General features: G+C 47.1%; 1 protein-coding gene across 1 annotated transcript; it reads left to right on the top strand.

Moving 5' to 3' along the window:
- Positions 1-2075: 2075 nt before the first annotated feature.
- On the top strand, positions 2076-5624 carry LOC146053712 (uncharacterized). The gene has a single exon (XM_083168003.1). It carries the CDS (start codon positions 2076-2078, stop codon positions 5622-5624), a length of 3549 nt encoding a protein of 1182 aa, XP_083024129.1.
- The last annotated feature ends 11064 nt before the right edge of the window (positions 5625-16688 follow it).

The following is a 16688-nucleotide window of genomic DNA, read 5'->3' as shown; positions in this document are numbered from 1 at the left end:
AACAAACATTGAAGCAAAGTCAAGAGGCGGAAATCATCAATGCAGAAGCGCAGCAATGCAAAGACCAACGCCTAACAGATGAAATAGCCTCCATTGAAAAACAAGTGCATCCAAAGTGTCAGCCATGTACACTTACTGAACAAACAACACTACAACAGCAACTACCTCCAGTTATCAATGTACAATGTCACCAAGATTTACTTCAATCACAAAATCTACAACTTTCTCAACCCAACCAACATTTACCAACACATATTCCAAAACGGACATGCTATCTAAATACATCAACAACAACTACTACCAAAACAAAAAATGCAGAACGCCAAGCAAGATGGTTATCTAGGCAAAGCCAAGAGTCGCGAAACAAAATTAGAGCTGCTAATGCTCTTTCAATGAAACTAAAACGCACACAAAAAACATTGGAAAAAAGTCAAGTGGCAAAAATCGTCACTGCACAAGCACAGCAACCCATACTCCAACGGCAAACCAAGGAAAAAAAACCCATTGAACAAATGGTGCATCCAAAGTGTCAGCCACATACACTTACTCCACAAACAACGCTACAACAGCAACTACCTCCAACTATCAGTGTACAATGTCACCAAGATTTTCTTCCAACACTACATCTCCCAGTTTCCAAACCTAACCCAGATTTACAACAAAATATTCAACAACTTGCATGCGAACTAAACACATCACCAACAACAACTACCAAAACAAAAAAAGCAGAATACAAAGCAAGATGGTTATCTAAGCAAAGCCAAGAGTCGCGAAACAAAATTAGAGCTGCTAATGCTCTTTCAAAGAGACGAAAACGCACACAAAAAACATTAGATGAAAGTCAAGTGCCTGAAATAGTCAATCCACAAGCGCAGCAACCCATACTCCAACGGCAAGCCGAGGAAACTAACACTATTGAACAAACGGTCCATCCACAGTGTCAGCCTCACACAATTACTCAACAAACTACGCTACAACAGCAACTGCCACAGATTATCATTGTACAATGTCAACAACATTTACTTCCAACAGAACATCTACCAATTTCAATACCAAACCAAGATTTAACACCAATTAATCTTCAACTTGCATACGATCTAAATACATCACCAACAACTACTACAAAAACAAAAAATGCAGAAAGGCAAGCCAGATGGTTATCTAGGCAAAGCCAAGAGTCGCTAAACAAAATTAGAGATGCTAAGGCTCTTTCAAAAAAACTTAAACGCACCAAAAATGCTTCTCAACTACTTCAAATGCCTCCAAACGTTAATGCACAAGCGCAACAACCCAGAGACCAAGGTATACATAAAGAAACAAATCTACTTCAAAAGGCCGTGAATTCAAAATGTCACCAACATACAATTACTCCACAAACATCGTGTCAACAGCAACTACCTCAAATTAACAATGCACTATGTCCTCAACATTTACTTACTACAACACCCACAAATTTACATATGTTTCCTGAACAACAAGTGACACCACATACTTGCGGACCATTTAACATTATGTGCCAGTTTTGTGGATCTTTGAATTTTATAGCTGAGCGACCATCTGATGGTAAATTTACTCACTGTTGCCAAAAAGGAAAAGTTAAATTACCAAAGCCACAAGACATTCATGGACTTGAATTACACTATCCAGACTTTTTAACCAACCTACTATCCAACCCACTTTGCCCGGATTACCTTCATTTCAAAGACAAAATTCGATCGTACAATAGTGCTCTTTCATTTGCATCTATGGGAGCCAACATTGTTCCTTTGCCAGGTAACGGACCATATGTTTTTAAAGTCCAAGGCCAAACATATCATCGTACTTCACACCTACAACCCATCAATAATGAATCTCCAAAGTTTGCTCAACTATACGTTCTTGGCAGCACACAAGCAGCCAACGTTCGCGAACTTCATGCAGCCAATCAGGATTGTCGCCACAATATCATGGACCAAATTGATCGATTCTTTCGACAACACAATCGACTTGCCCAAAGCTATCACCTAATGCGGCAAGTTGAAAATCAACAAATGATAATTGCCGCTGAAAAAGGAGAAACCATTCCAGTCATAAGCATGGCGCTAAAACGTGATCGACAATCAGATTCAAGACGATACAACACACCAACATCCAACGAAGTAGCTATGATCTTTGTCAATGAAGATGGTGAGCCACCATTCAAACGAGACATCCGCATATATCCCAAAAACCCAGACAATCCAAACCAACCATTTATCCATTTAAATATTTTAAGCCCAAACATGGATCCAATGACATATGCACTTCTTTTCCCCTATGGTGAACCGGGATGGCAACCAAATTGGCAATGTCAGTCATACAATACAGCTAAACTTAATCCAGTTAACAAAAATGTTTCCATGTTACAGTACAAGGCCGCCTTAACAGCAATTCGTCACGAATTCAGCCCCATCATGTCTGCTGGCAAATTAACTCAACAGTGGTTAGTCGATTCATACCTTCAAGTTGAAGCCAATCGATTAAATTACATTCGTCTTAATCAAAAACGTTTACGAGCTGAACAGTATCAGGGACTTGCAGATCACCTTGCAAACATGGCTGATAATTGTAACATGCAACCTGGTGTGCCTGTTATTTTGCCCTCAACTTTTGAAGGATCACCAAGACACATGCGAGAGCGTTGCTGTGACGCAATGTCTATTTTTTCTAAGTGGGGAGCTCCAGATGTTTTTGTTACCTTCACTGCTAATCCAACTTGGACGGAAATAAAAGACAACTTACGACCCGGAGAACAGACTTCAGATCGACCAGACTTGGTAGCACGTGTTTTTCAAATTAAGCTACATTCTCTCATCAATGATATAACAAAGCATGCTGTGTTTGGCCAGGCCAAAGCTTTTGTATATACCATTGAATTCCAAAAAAGGGGACTACCACATGCACACATACTTCTTACACTGCGACCAGAGGACAAAATTAACACAGTCTACAAAATCAATCAGTTAGTGTCTGCCGAAATTCCATCAAAAGACAATCCTGTCTTACGCAACATTATCACACGATGTATGCTACATGGTCCATGCGGCACACAATATCCACGTGCACCCTGCATGAAAGATGGAAAATGTTCGAAGCTTTTTCCCAAGCCATTCATTACTGAAACCACTTTAAACAGTAATGCCTATCCTCTTTACCAACGTCGACCTGGCGAACAAGTACAAGTTAGAGGTTTCCTTATGTCAAACCAAAATGTCGTACCCTACAATCCGTACTTATCACTCAAATACAATGCTCACATCAACGTGGAAGTATGCACATCACTCACAGCTATTAAGTACATATACAAATACATATTTAAAGGTTTTGATTGTGCTAATGTGGCCATTACACCAAATGGCGAAGCAGAACTTCACTACAATGAAATAACTAATTTTATTGACTGTCGCTATGTAAGCCCACCAGAAGCTATTTGGCGACTACGAGAATCATTAATGCATGATCGCTCTCACACAGTCATCAGACTTCCAATACATCTCCCCAACCAGCAAACAATCATATTTGAACCAGGTCAAGAAAAAAAAGCTCTTTGTGCTGCACAATCTACACAAACCAAACTTGAAGCATGGTTTTACCTCAATGCAAATACACCCAATGCACAGCAATGGCTGTACTCTGAAATCCCACATTACTACGTTTTCACACATGGCAATTGGCAACCCAGAAAACGCGGTGGAGACAAAATTGTTGCACGCATGTTTACCGTTAGTATAAAAAATGAAGAGCGCTTTTACCTTCGCATGTTACTGCTACATGTTCCTGGGGCTATCAGTTTCCAAGCATTGAAAACTGTCAATGGTGTTGTTTGTGAAACCTTTAAAGCTGCTGCTTTAGCACATGGACTTCTTGCATCAGATAACGAATGGCATAACTCTTTAACAGATGCAGCCACATACATTATGCCAAAACAGTTACGAGAAATGTTCGCCTACATATGTTGCTTTTGTCAGCCTGCTGAACCACTTAGGTTGTGGGAAGATCACCTTATTCAGTTCACTCTTGACTTTCAACACAATACTACCCAACACATAGCCCAAAGCAAAGCACTCCACCACATTAACTCCATTTTACAACAACATGGATTGTCATGTGCACTGCTTGGCTTGCCAATTCCCACCGGAAATGCACCACAAGAACAAGCATATAATGTCCTTGAAGAACAAATTTTAGCAAATCACAACATTGCAATGCTTAACAATCAGCAGTTAGCTGCTTTCAACACCATAGTCATGGCAGTACAAAATGAATACACTCACAACCATTGCTTTTATGTTGATGGGCCAGGAGGTTCCGGCAAAACATTCCTGTACACTACGCTCATTGCATATATACGAGGTCAAGGTAACATTATATTACCGTTTGCTACCACAGGAATTGCAGCTACTTTACTCAAAGGTGGACGCACTGTTCACAGTGGATTTAAGCTACCTGTCCCACTACTTGATACATCCGTTTCTTGCATGAGACTAACGTCCCCAGAAGCAGAACTATTACGGCAAGCTGTTGTCATTCTCATTGATGAAATAACTATGCTTCCCAAACATGGTCTTCGATGCATTGACAAACTTCTACAGGAAATTATGAACAATAACAAACCATTTGGAAACAAAATTATTGTATTAGGAGGTGATTTTAGACAGACACTTCCTGTTGTGCCAAGAGGAACACAAACGGATATCATGGAATGCTGCATAAAAGCCAGTCACCTATGGCAACATTTCAGGCATCTAACTCTCACTACAAACATGCGCAGTGAAGGACAACTAGAACATAATACATGGCTTTTACAAGTTGGAATGGGAACTGTACCACCAATACCAGAAATATCACTAACAAATATCATTGAAATCCCACAACATATGCTAACTACAGACAATCTCATTAGTACCATTTTTAACAATGTACAAACTATGTCAGTCGAAGAACTTTCCAAAAGAGTAATTCTTGCTCCAACAAATGCCCACACACTTGAAATGAATCGCAACATTATTGGATTAATACCTGGAATTCCACAAATTTATTACAGCGCTGACTCTGTCGTAAGTGAAGACCCCAACGACACTTTAAACTTCCCCCTGGAATTTCTACATGAGCAAACTCCTTCTGGAATGCCTCCACATATCCTACTGTTAAAAAAGGGAGTTATTGTCATGCTACTTCGCAACCTTAACCCCAAAAAAGGATTGTGTAATGGGACACGATTAATTATTGAAAACTTAGGAACTCACTTCATAACTACAAAAATTATATCCGATTGCAACAAAGGTGACATTGTCTTTATTCCTCGCATTGATTTGGCTCCAACAGATACCACATTGCCATTTATCCTCAAACGACGCCAATTTCCAATCATTCCAGCCTATGCAATCACTATTAACAAATCCCAAGGACAAACATTCAATCACGTTGGAATTCATCTGCAAACTTCAGTCTTCTCACATGGACAACTTTACGTGGCTTTATCAAGATCAAGACAACCAAATCAAGTTAAAGTCCACATTACCCCAAATGATGAACAAGGACAACTCCTTTCTAACAATAGACAATTTACCAAAAATGTGGTTTTCCAAGAAGTTTTCCAAATGTAACCTGTCGAAGTACTACAAAATGTAAGTTTATTAACCTTATTTATATAACAGCTCTTTCCTAAATTTAGACAATGTTTACAAGCAAAGCTTCACACAACACAACCTGTTCGCAAACTCTTTATACAAAATAATTCTATTCAAATACATATATCCAACAACTACATAAGGTAAAATTTCAGAAAACAAAAATTCTTCATAACACTATCACATACTACACCCCCTTTGCAATTCTAAGCACTTTCATTTAAAAACAATTAGGCTCTCACTCAAATGCACTTCACGCACATTATTCAGACACAATTACACTACATCTCACACTCACATATTTCTACTTCTAATGGGGCGAAGCCCCTCACGACGGTGTGAAGAGCGCCCGGAGGGCGCGATGAATCACCTAGTGTAACTATATCTATTATAGAGGTAAAGCTGGCAATGTTTGAAACCTAGATTAAAATATGGACCAGGCGGGAGATATGGGGGGCAGGGAGGAGTGGGGGGATGGGCAATCTACCAATGGTTACAACTTAAATGTTGTATGTGTTCTTGTTTAGTCCTGTTGTTACTTTACTGCCGTATCACTTGTTCATAATTATTTATATATATGTGAAACGTGTAAAGCTATATGTATGTCTGCAAAATTTTAAAAATCAAATAAAAAAGAATTTCAAAGGAATCAGATGGCCCGCACCACCTGCTAGCGCTGTGGCCCACCTACGGATCAAGTGGCCCGTGCCACCTGCTAGAGCTCTGGCCCACCTAGGGATCAAGTCGCTCCTGCCACCTGCTAGCGCTAGGGATCAAGTGGCCTGTGCCACCTGCTCGAACTCTTGCCCACCTAGGGATCAAGTGGCCCATGCCACCTGCTAGCGCTCTGGCCCGCCTAGGGATCAGGTGCCCAGCACCACCTGCTAGCACTCTGGCCCGCCTAGGGATCAAGTGGCCCGTGCCACATGCTAGCACTCTCGCACACCTAGGGATCAGGTGGCCCGCACCACCTGCTAGCGCTGTGGCCCACCTAGGGATCAAGTGGCCCATGCCACCTGCTAGAGCTCTGGCCCGCCTAGGGATCAATTCGCTTGTGCCACCTGCTAGTGCTAGGGATCAAGTGGCCTGTGTCACCTGCTAGCACTCTCGCCCACCTAGGGATCAAGTGGAACATGCCACCTGCTAGCGCTATGGCCCGCCTAGGGATCAGGTGCCCCTCACCACCTGCTAGCGCTCTGGCCCACCTAGGGATCAAGTGGCCCGTGCCACCTGCTAGAGCTCTGGCCCGCCTAGGGATCAATTCGCTCGTGCCACCTGCTAGTGATCTAGTGGCCTTTGTCACCTGCTAGCACTCTCGCCCACCTAGGGATCAAGTGGCCCATGCCACCTGCTAGCGCTATGGCCCGCCTAGGGATCAGGTGCCCCTCACCACCTGCTAGCGCTCTGGCCCACCTAAGGATCAAGTGGCCCGTGCCACCTGCTAGCACTCCCGCACACCTAGGAATCAGATGGCCCGCACCACCTGCTAGCGCTGTGGCCCACCTACGGATCAAGTGGCCCGTGCCACCTGCTAGAGCTCTGGCCCTGAAGGGTTAAATTTAGAACCCATGTAGCATATGAGAATTTGCACGTAAAACTGCCCTCACTATGGTTACGCTACAAGGCCATACTGTAAGCCTGAGCGTGTCTTATCTAAGTTTCTCCCAACCCTCCCCCTCTTGGAATTGCTATGCAGTGTGTTCATGTCTAAACTCCTCTATAATCAAAAACCCCCCTTGTTACTCATTTTCTTTGTGTATGATATTTTGTATGCCCCCCCCTGTTGAATTTGCCCTGCAACCTAACAGACCAATCAGAATGTAATATGCACTTGTATACACCCATGTATCATGTCTTTTTAACCTACTGTTAAACTCTTAATAAACCAGAGTGTTTTCTTAACTCGCCACCGTGTGTTTGGTGTGTAGTTTTAAGGAAGCATTCTCACTGGTACCTAAGGGGCCACCAGGTCGAGGGGCTACACATTTATCCTTACAATTTGGGGGCTTCGTCTGGGATTCAGCCGGTCGTCCCCTCCACGGGATTGCGGCCACCTGCTGAATTTGAGAATCTGAACTCACTCCGTGTTCCGGGAACACGTGACAAGGTAATATTTAAGTCCGGGACTTAATATTACGTAATTGTATGTAAGGAAATTTATGACGTCATAAAATGTATCAGGGATACAAGGACCTGGGGTCCACATAAAGGTAATTCAAGTCCGGGACTTGAGATTACGAAACAGGTATCCGGGATACCGCAATTGAACCAGGGGTTCACAGAGAAAGCCTCCTCGATCTGATCGCCTAAATATATGTATGTACATGTTTGTCTGTTAATGTTGCAAACTGTGTATTTGTTTAAACACTCAGTAGACGGATGGTAAGTGCACGTACGCTGAAGTGTTCTGTCTGTCTTATATACAATTGTACTGCATATTTTTGTATTAGGGATACTCAGTGAACGGGTGGTGAGTGTACGGCCACTGAGTGTCATTTGTTGTGTAGAGCGATTCTAAGTAGATTTGCAAAGTGATTTGGCTACTGAATGTCATTTTGTTTAAAGTAATTTTAAGTACAATTGCGACTTGACTTGTGACAGATATTATTGTGACTATATTGACTGACATACTGTTATATTATGGGATTATATTAGAGTAAAGAAACAGAATATTCCCCGCTTTTACCAGGAGAGACATGTAAAGAATATGTTGCCCGTGTCTCCCCCACAAGTTACTATTTCATTAACCCTTGAGTAGACAATTTAGCGGGATAGATAGGATAATTAAAAATTGTCCCAAAACAATAATAACACCAATAGGATGTATAATATATTTAAAGAAAGCATGCAAAGGACGCAGCTTTACCCAAGGAGATATGAGACTCATTGTTGATGATATAATTGACCATTACAATAAATGAGACTGGGAAAAAGTTCCACTTATCAGTGTACCCTCAGTCACACAAACAACTGTAGGTTACCCACTTAATACACAAGAAGGCATAGATGCTATGTGGGATCAACTTGCTGCACATATGAATGAAGTGTTTAAAGCACGCTCATCTCTCCCCATAGCTGTAAGTTGTAAACAGAAAGTGTCAGAAACAGTGACAAATTTCTGGAACAGATTCAAGAAGTGCTGGACCGAGGAAGCAGGTCTGCCGCTTCTGCATAATGATAATTTACTTGTTTCTACTTTCATTAATAATCTGCTGCCGATATATATATATATCCTCGCTGTGAAGCAGAGTGTTTCAACTTGAACCTCTGATACAGTGAAGGATTTTAAAAAAACATTTGTATAAAAAAAAGAAGCAGCAGGTTGTTTTGAAGTTAAAAGAAACACTGTCACACCATCACATACCCCGTTCACACGCTTCCAAAATCAAAACAATCCTAGGAGACAGAATAAACCATTCCGTTCTCCTAGAGACAGACTACCTCAGAGGGCTCCTGCGGGACCCCCACCCAACAGGCAGACAAGCTGCTATAACTGTGAAAGGGATAGCCATTGGGCTAGAGACTGTCCGTTCCCTTCAAACAAACCCCGACAGGTCAGTAACCCCATGCAGCCCAGCCAACCCAGACCTAGAGAAAACCCCAGATTTCAGATTGACTGGCAGGGACTGACCTTAAAGGGCCATGACATAGGAAAACATGAATTTACTGTAATATTTGACTGCCTAATGAATTTGCTAGGCAGAGATCTTCTCTCTGTGCTAGAAATCACAATTAGTCCATCAGAAGCAGGAAAGGGAATTGATGTTTCATCACCACACTTGTTTAATGACCGACAGTTCTGACCCAAACACAGAATTAGACACTGTAAATCCTCAGACATGGTCAACAGGACCTCAGAGCAATAAACCAATTAATTGTTCCCATTGCACCTGATGTACACTCACTCATCTCAGCCATCCCTGTAGATGCCGCCTACTTCTCAGTAACTGATTTGAAAAAAATATATTTTTTAGCATACCTGTGGACACCCAGACACAACTGTTATTTGCATTTTCTTTTGAGGCCAGCAGTTAACATGATGCAGGCTGCCACAGGAGTATATTGACTCCCCTGTTGTGTACAGCATCGTGCTCCAAGCCACATTAACCCCCTGGCACCCCCCCTATGGTTCAGTCCTGCTACAGTATGCAGATGATCTGCTTATCTGTAGTTCAACAAAGGAGGCATGCCGAGAGGATGGTATATCACTGTTAAACTGGCTCTGTGAATGTGGGCACAAAGTGTCAAAAAGCAAAAATGCAATGGTGCAAAAAGAATGTTGATTATTTAGGTTTTGTCTTGACAGAAGGGGAAAGGAAAGTCAGCCCACAACGCATTCAGTCTGTACTGGGTCTGGTCCGCCCAAACACTATTATTGCAGACAGTGGATTTCTGACTGTTCCTACTATGATAACATTTTGAGACAAGCCACACTCAATGACAAACCTAAACAGATACAATGGTCACAAGAAATGTTAAATGCATATGAAAGCCTTAAAAATGTATGTTGATGAAAAGTCCGGCATTGACCCTCCCAAACTATGTACAACCATTTCATTTATATGCAAGGGACAAAATGTAAAACCATGGCGGGTGTGCTGACACAAAAATATGGAGGTAAGCTGCGCCCCGTGGCATTCTTTTCCAAAGTGATGCCGGTGTCGGTCCAAGGTATGCCTGCCTGTCTTTGGGCACTGGCGGCCTGTGCAATGGTAGCTGAGATGGCAACCACACTCATCCTAGGCTCACCCACTGTTCTCCATACCACACATAATGTTGTAGCATTACTTAAAGGGCTACACACACAACATGTCAGCCCAGCGTCTTAGTGGAGATGAGGTCCTGTTGCTAGGAAGCCCCTCACTCACCATTAAGTATGCAAACGCATCCTCAGGCCCCGCACCCATTCTAAATGCACTTTTAGGACTAAAAGGGCCACAGGATGACATTCCTGACGATCATGACTGTTCTGCATCAATAGAGTCAGAAACCTCCCCTAGACTTGACATTTCCCCTGTACCAATACCAGGTTCTGACCATGTATTTGTGGATGGTTCTTGTAATAGACCCAATGACTCGACATATCAGGCAGGCTATGCAGTGGTACGCCTCCCAAATGACATTTTAGAAGCGAGACCCATTCCATATCAATCAGCACAAGCTGCAGAACTCATAGCGCTCACAAGAGCTTGCCAAATGTAGAAAGATAAACCTGATCACTGAACTACAAAACTCAGTATCACAAAAAGACTTGGATGACTGGTTATTTCCAATATTGCAGAAAAATCCTATAACAGGATTGATCTGCAAAGAGGGGAGACCATGCATACCACAATCAAGCGCCCCATTGTTCATTGCTCACTACCATGGGGTAGGACATTATAGCAAAATCACCACAGCTATGCTTTTAAACAAAGATTTTTACATCACAGATGCAAAAACAGTTGCACGCATACTAACACAAGAAATCATCCCTAGATGGGGATGCCCGCTCCAAATAGATAGCGACAAAGGCACTGCCTTTACAGCAAAAAAGTCACACAAGCTTTAGTGAAAGCACTTCAAATAGATTGGAAATTTCACATTCCTTATCATTCTCAAAGTTCAGGGATAGTGGAGAAAAGGAATAGGACTTTAAAGGACAAACTTAGGAAAGCAACAGGAGGAACATTTAATAAATGGAAACAAACCCTCCCCATAGTCCTAGCAGAAATTAGAATGACCCCCCCAACAGACTCTGGGTTATTCACCCTTTGAAATTTTAATAGGAAGACCTTTCCCCACGCCCTGGGCTAAGAAACCATTAGTAGTCCAGGAGGGAGACCTAGAACAGATTAGAGAAGAGTATGTTAGGTCCCTCATCACCAGACTTAGTGAAATTGAACATAGTGTTATTTGTAAAAATCTTTTTAATCCACAGGAATCAACACATCCTTTCCAGGTCGGAGACAAGGACGTTGTGAAGGTTCTCCCCAGGAATAAAGGTCCAGGAGACTTCACCTATGGTCCAGAAACAGAGATCGTAGCGGTAACAAGGACGGCTGTCCTTACAGAAGAGAGTCCAGTGTGGATACACGCATCCAGGGTAAAGAGAATCCCGAGTAACGTCCCGGATAGAGAACAGATCAAGAAAGGGGTGCTAACGGGGGTAGACAACCCTGACCTCCAACAGGACGAGGTACTAATGGGGGCAGACAGCCCTAACCTCCTACATGATGGAGAAGACGACTCACCAGCAGATGAGGTCATTCTAGAATTCTGGACGATGGTGGATAACGTATATTATTCTATTGATTCTTGTTTGCCAGATACCTTTGCACAAAAACTGAAGTTGACATGACTGAAAAGGCAGGCGTATACATTTTCTGGTACAATTTTTTCAGCACCGAGGTAGCCGCCTACCAGATAGACTTTTGCACCATTAACCCCTGTGTCTCCAAACGATGGACATAGGGATGTAATAAGAATGGTCACCCAAATGGTATAGAACAGGCCCTTGTTCAATTAGCAATCTATATATTGATTATTCTTACTATTATTTGTATTGTTGTTTTTTGCATTATACCATGTTGTAGAAAACTTGCTACTAAAGGTATTGAGAATACTCTTATGTATGAATCCATTGCCCCTGCACACGCAAATTCCCCTGAAGGCTACAAGCAATATCTCGCTAAGCACAGAAATAAGGAATTTGGTAAGAAGAATCATATCATCTAAATTCATGATTCTAAGAGGGGATTGAAGGGTTAAATTTAGAACCCATGTAGCATATGAGAATTTGCACGTAAAACTGCCCTCACTATGGTTACGCTACAAGGCCATACTGTAAGCCTGAGCGTGTCTTATCTAAGTTTCTCCCAACCCTCCCCCTCTTGGAATTGCTATGCAGTGTGTTCATGTCTAAACTCCTCTATAATCAAAAACCCCCCTTGTTACTCATTTTCTTTGTGTATGATATTTTGTATGCCCCCCCCTGTTGAATTTGCCCTGCAACCTAACAGACCAATCAGAATGTAATATGCACTTGTATACACCCATGTATCATGTCTTTTTAACCTACTGTTAAACTCTTAATAAACCAGAGTGTTTTCTTAACTCGCCACCGTGTGTTTGGTGTGTAGTTTTAAGGAAGCATTCTCACTGGTACCTAAGGGGCCACCAGGTCGAGGGGCTACACATTTATCCTTACAGGCCCACCTAGGGATCAAGTCGCTCCTGCCACCTGCTAGCGCTAGGGATCAAGTGGCCTGTGTCACCTGCTCGAACTCTTGCCCACCTAGGGATCAAGTGGCCCATGCCACCTGCTAGCGCTATGGCCCGCCTAGGGATCAGGTGCCCAGCACCACCTGCTAGCACTCTGGCCCGCCTAGGGATCAAGTGGCCCGTGCCACATGCTAGCACTCTCGCACACCTAGGGATCAGGTGGCCCGCACCACCTGCTAGCGCTGTGGCCCACCTAGGGATCAAGTGGCCCATGCCACCTGCTAGAGCTCTGGCCCGCCTAGGGATCAATTCGCTTGTGCCACCTGCTAGTGCTAGGGATCAAGTGGCCTGTGTCACCTGCTAGCACTCTCGCCCACCTAGGGATCAAGTGGAACATGCCACCTGCTAGCGCTATGGCCCGCCTAGGGATCAGGTGCCCCTCACCACCTGCTAGCGCTCTGGCCCACCTAGGGATCAAGTGGCCCGCGCCACCTGCTAGCACTCCCGCACACCTAGGGATCAGGTGGCCCGCACCACCTGCTAGCGCTGTGGCCCACCTCGGGATCAAGTGGCTCGCACCACCTGCTAGCACTCTGGCCTGCCTAGGGATCAGGTGCCCCTCGCCACCTGCTAGCGCTCTGGCCCATCTAGGGATCAAGTGGCCCGTGCCACCTGCTAGAGCTCTGGCCCGCCTAGGGATCAATTCGCTTGTGCCACCTGCTAGTGCTAGGGATCTAGTGGCCTGTGTCACCTGCTAGCACTCTCGCCCACCTAGGGATCAAGTGGCCCATGCCACCTGCTAGCGCTATGGCCCGCCTAGGGATCAGGTGCCCCTCACCACCTGCTAGCGCTCTGGCCCACCTAGGGATCAAGTGGCCCGCGCCACCTGCTAGCACTCCCGCACACCTAGGGATCAGGTGGCGCGCACCACCTGCTAGCGCTGTGGCCCACCTAGGGATCAAGTGGCTCGCACCACCTGCTAGCACTCTGGCCTGCCTATGGATCAGGTGCCCATCGCCACCTGCTAGCGCTCTGGCCCATCTAGGGATCAAGTGGCCCGCGCCACATGCTAGCACTCTAGGCCACCTAGGCATCAAGTGGCCCATGCCACCTGCTAGCACTCTGGCCCACCAAGGAATCAGGTGCCCAGCACCACCTGCTAGCACTCTGGCCCGCCTAGGGATCAAGTGGCCCGTGCCACCTGCTAGTACTCTGACCCACCTAGGGATCAAGTGGCCCGCGCCACATGCTAGCACTCTCGCACACCTAGGGATCAATTCGCTCGTGCCACCTGCTAGTGCTACGGATCAAGTGGCCTGTGTTTCCTGCTAGCACTCTCGCCCACCTAGGGATCAAGTGGCCCATGCCACCTGCTAGCGCTATGGCCTGCCTAGGGATCAGGTGCCCCTCACCACCTGCTAGCGCTCTGGCCCACCTAGGGATCAGGTGGCCCGCGCCACCTGCTAGCACTCCCGCACACCTAGGGATCAGGTGGCCCGCACCACCTGCTAGCGCTGTGGCCCACCTAGGGATCGAGTCGCTCCTGCCACCTGCTAGCGCTAGGGATCAAGTGGCCTGTGTCACCTGCTAGCACTCTTGCCCACCTAGGGATCAAGTGGCCCATGCCACCTGCTAGCGCTATGGCCCGCCTAGGGATCAGGTGCCCAGCACCACCTGCTAGCACTCTGGCCCACCTAGAGATCAACTGGCCCGTGCCACCTGCTAGCACTCTGGCCCACCTAGGGATCAAGTGGCCCGCGCCACATGCTAGCACTCTCGCACACCTAGGGATCAGGTGGCCCGCACCACCTGCTAGCGCTGTGGCCCGCCTAGGGATCAAGTGGCCCGTGCCACCTGCTAGCACTCTAGGCCACCTAGGCATCAAGTGGCCCATGCCACCTGCTAGCACTCTGGCCCACCAAGGAATCAGGTGCCCAGCACCACCTGCTAGCACTCTGGCCCGCCTAGGGATCAAGTGGCCCGTGCCACCTGCTAGTACTCTGACCCACCTAGGGATCAAGTGGCCCGCGCCACATGCTAGCACTCTCGCACACCTAGGGATCAGGTGGCCCGCACCACCTGCTAGCGCTGTGGCCCGCCTAGGGATCAAGTGGCCCGTGCCACCTGCTAGAGCTCTGGCCCGCCTAGGGATCAATTCGCTCGTGCCACCTGCTAGTGCTAGGGATCAAGTGGCCTGTGTTTCCTGCTAGCACTCTCGCCCACCTAGGGATCAAGTGGCCCATGCCACCTGCTAGCGCTATGGCCTGCCTAGGGATCAGGTGCCCCTCACCACCTGCTAGCGCTCTGGCCCACCTAGGGATCAGGTGGCCCGCGCCACCTGCTAGCACTCCCGCACACCTAGGGATCAGGTGGCCCGCACCACCTGCTAGCGCTGTGGCCCACCTACGGATCAAGTGGCCCGTGCCACCTGCTAGAGCTCTGGCCCACCTAGGGATCGAGTCGCTCCTGCCACCTGCTAGCGCTAGGGATCAAGTGGCCTGTGTCACCTGCTAGCACTCTTGCCCACCTAGGGATCAAGTGGCCCATGCCACCTGCTAGCGCTATGGCCCGCCTAGGGATCAGGTGCCCAGCACCACCTGCTAGCACTCTGGCCCACCTAGAGATCAACTGGCCCGTGCCACCTGCTAGCACTCTGGCCCACCTAGGGATCAAGTGGCCCGCGCCACATGCTAGCACTCTCGCACACCTAGGGATCAGGTGGCCCGCACCACCTGCTAGCGCTGTGGCCCGCCTAGGGATCAAGTGGCCCGTGCCACCTGCTAGAGCTCTGGCCCGCCTAGGGATCAATTCGCTCGTGCCACCTGCTAGTGCTAGGGATCTAGTGGCCTGTGTCACCTGCTAGCACTCTCACCCACCTAGGGATCAAGTGGCCCATGCCACCAGCTAGCGCTATGGCCCGCCTAGGGATCAGGTGCCCCTCACCACCTGCTAGCGCTCTGGCCCACCTAAGGATCAAGTGGCCCGTGCCACCTGCTAGCACTCCCGCACACCTAGGAATCAGATGGCCCGCACCACCTGCTAGCGCTGTGGCCCACCTACGGATCAAGTGGCCCGTGCCACCTGCTAGAGCTCTGGCCCACCTAGGGATCAAGTCGCTCCTGCCACCTGCTAGCGCTAGGGATCAAGTGGCCTGTGTCACCTGCTCGAACTCTTGCCCACCTAGGGATCAAGTGGCCCATGCCACCTGCTAGCGCTATGGCCCGCCTAGGGATCAGGTGCCCAGCACCACCTGCTAGCACTCTGGCCCGCCTAGGGATCAAGTGGCCCGTGCCACATGCTAGCACTCTCGCACACCTAGGGATCAGGTGGCCCGCACCACCTGCTAGCGCTGTGGCCCACCTAGGGATCAAGTGGCCCATGCCACCTGCTAGAGCTCTGGCCCGCCTAGGGATCAATTCGCTTGTGCCACCTGCTAGTGCTAGGGATCAAGTGGCCTGTGTCACCTGCTAGCACTCTCGCCCACCTAGGGATCAAGTGGAACATGCCACCTGCTAGCGCTATGGCCCGCCTAGGGATCAGGTGCCCCTCACCACCTGCTAGCGCTCTGGCCCACCTAGGGATCAAGTGGCCCGCGCCACCTGCTAGCACTCCCGCACACCTAGGGATCAGGTGGCCCGCACCACCTGCTAGCGCTGTGGCCCACCTCGGGATCAAGTGGCTCGCACCACCTGCTAGCACTCTGGCCTGCCTAGGGATCAGGTGCCCCTCGCCACCTGCTAGCGCTCTGGCCCATCTAGGGATCAAGTGGCCCGTGCCACCTGCTAGAGCTCTGGCCCGCCTAGGGATCAATTCGCTTGTGCCACCTGCTAGTGCTAG

Source organism: Crinia signifera, unplaced genomic scaffold (assembly GCF_055691185.1).
Source record: "Crinia signifera unplaced genomic scaffold, ASM5569118v1 HAP2_SCAFFOLD_166, whole genome shotgun sequence".
Taxonomy (NCBI): domain Eukaryota; kingdom Metazoa; phylum Chordata; class Amphibia; order Anura; family Myobatrachidae; genus Crinia; species Crinia signifera.
The sequence above is the reverse complement of the archived record's forward strand: the minus strand, read 5'-3'. Positions and strand labels throughout refer to the sequence as shown.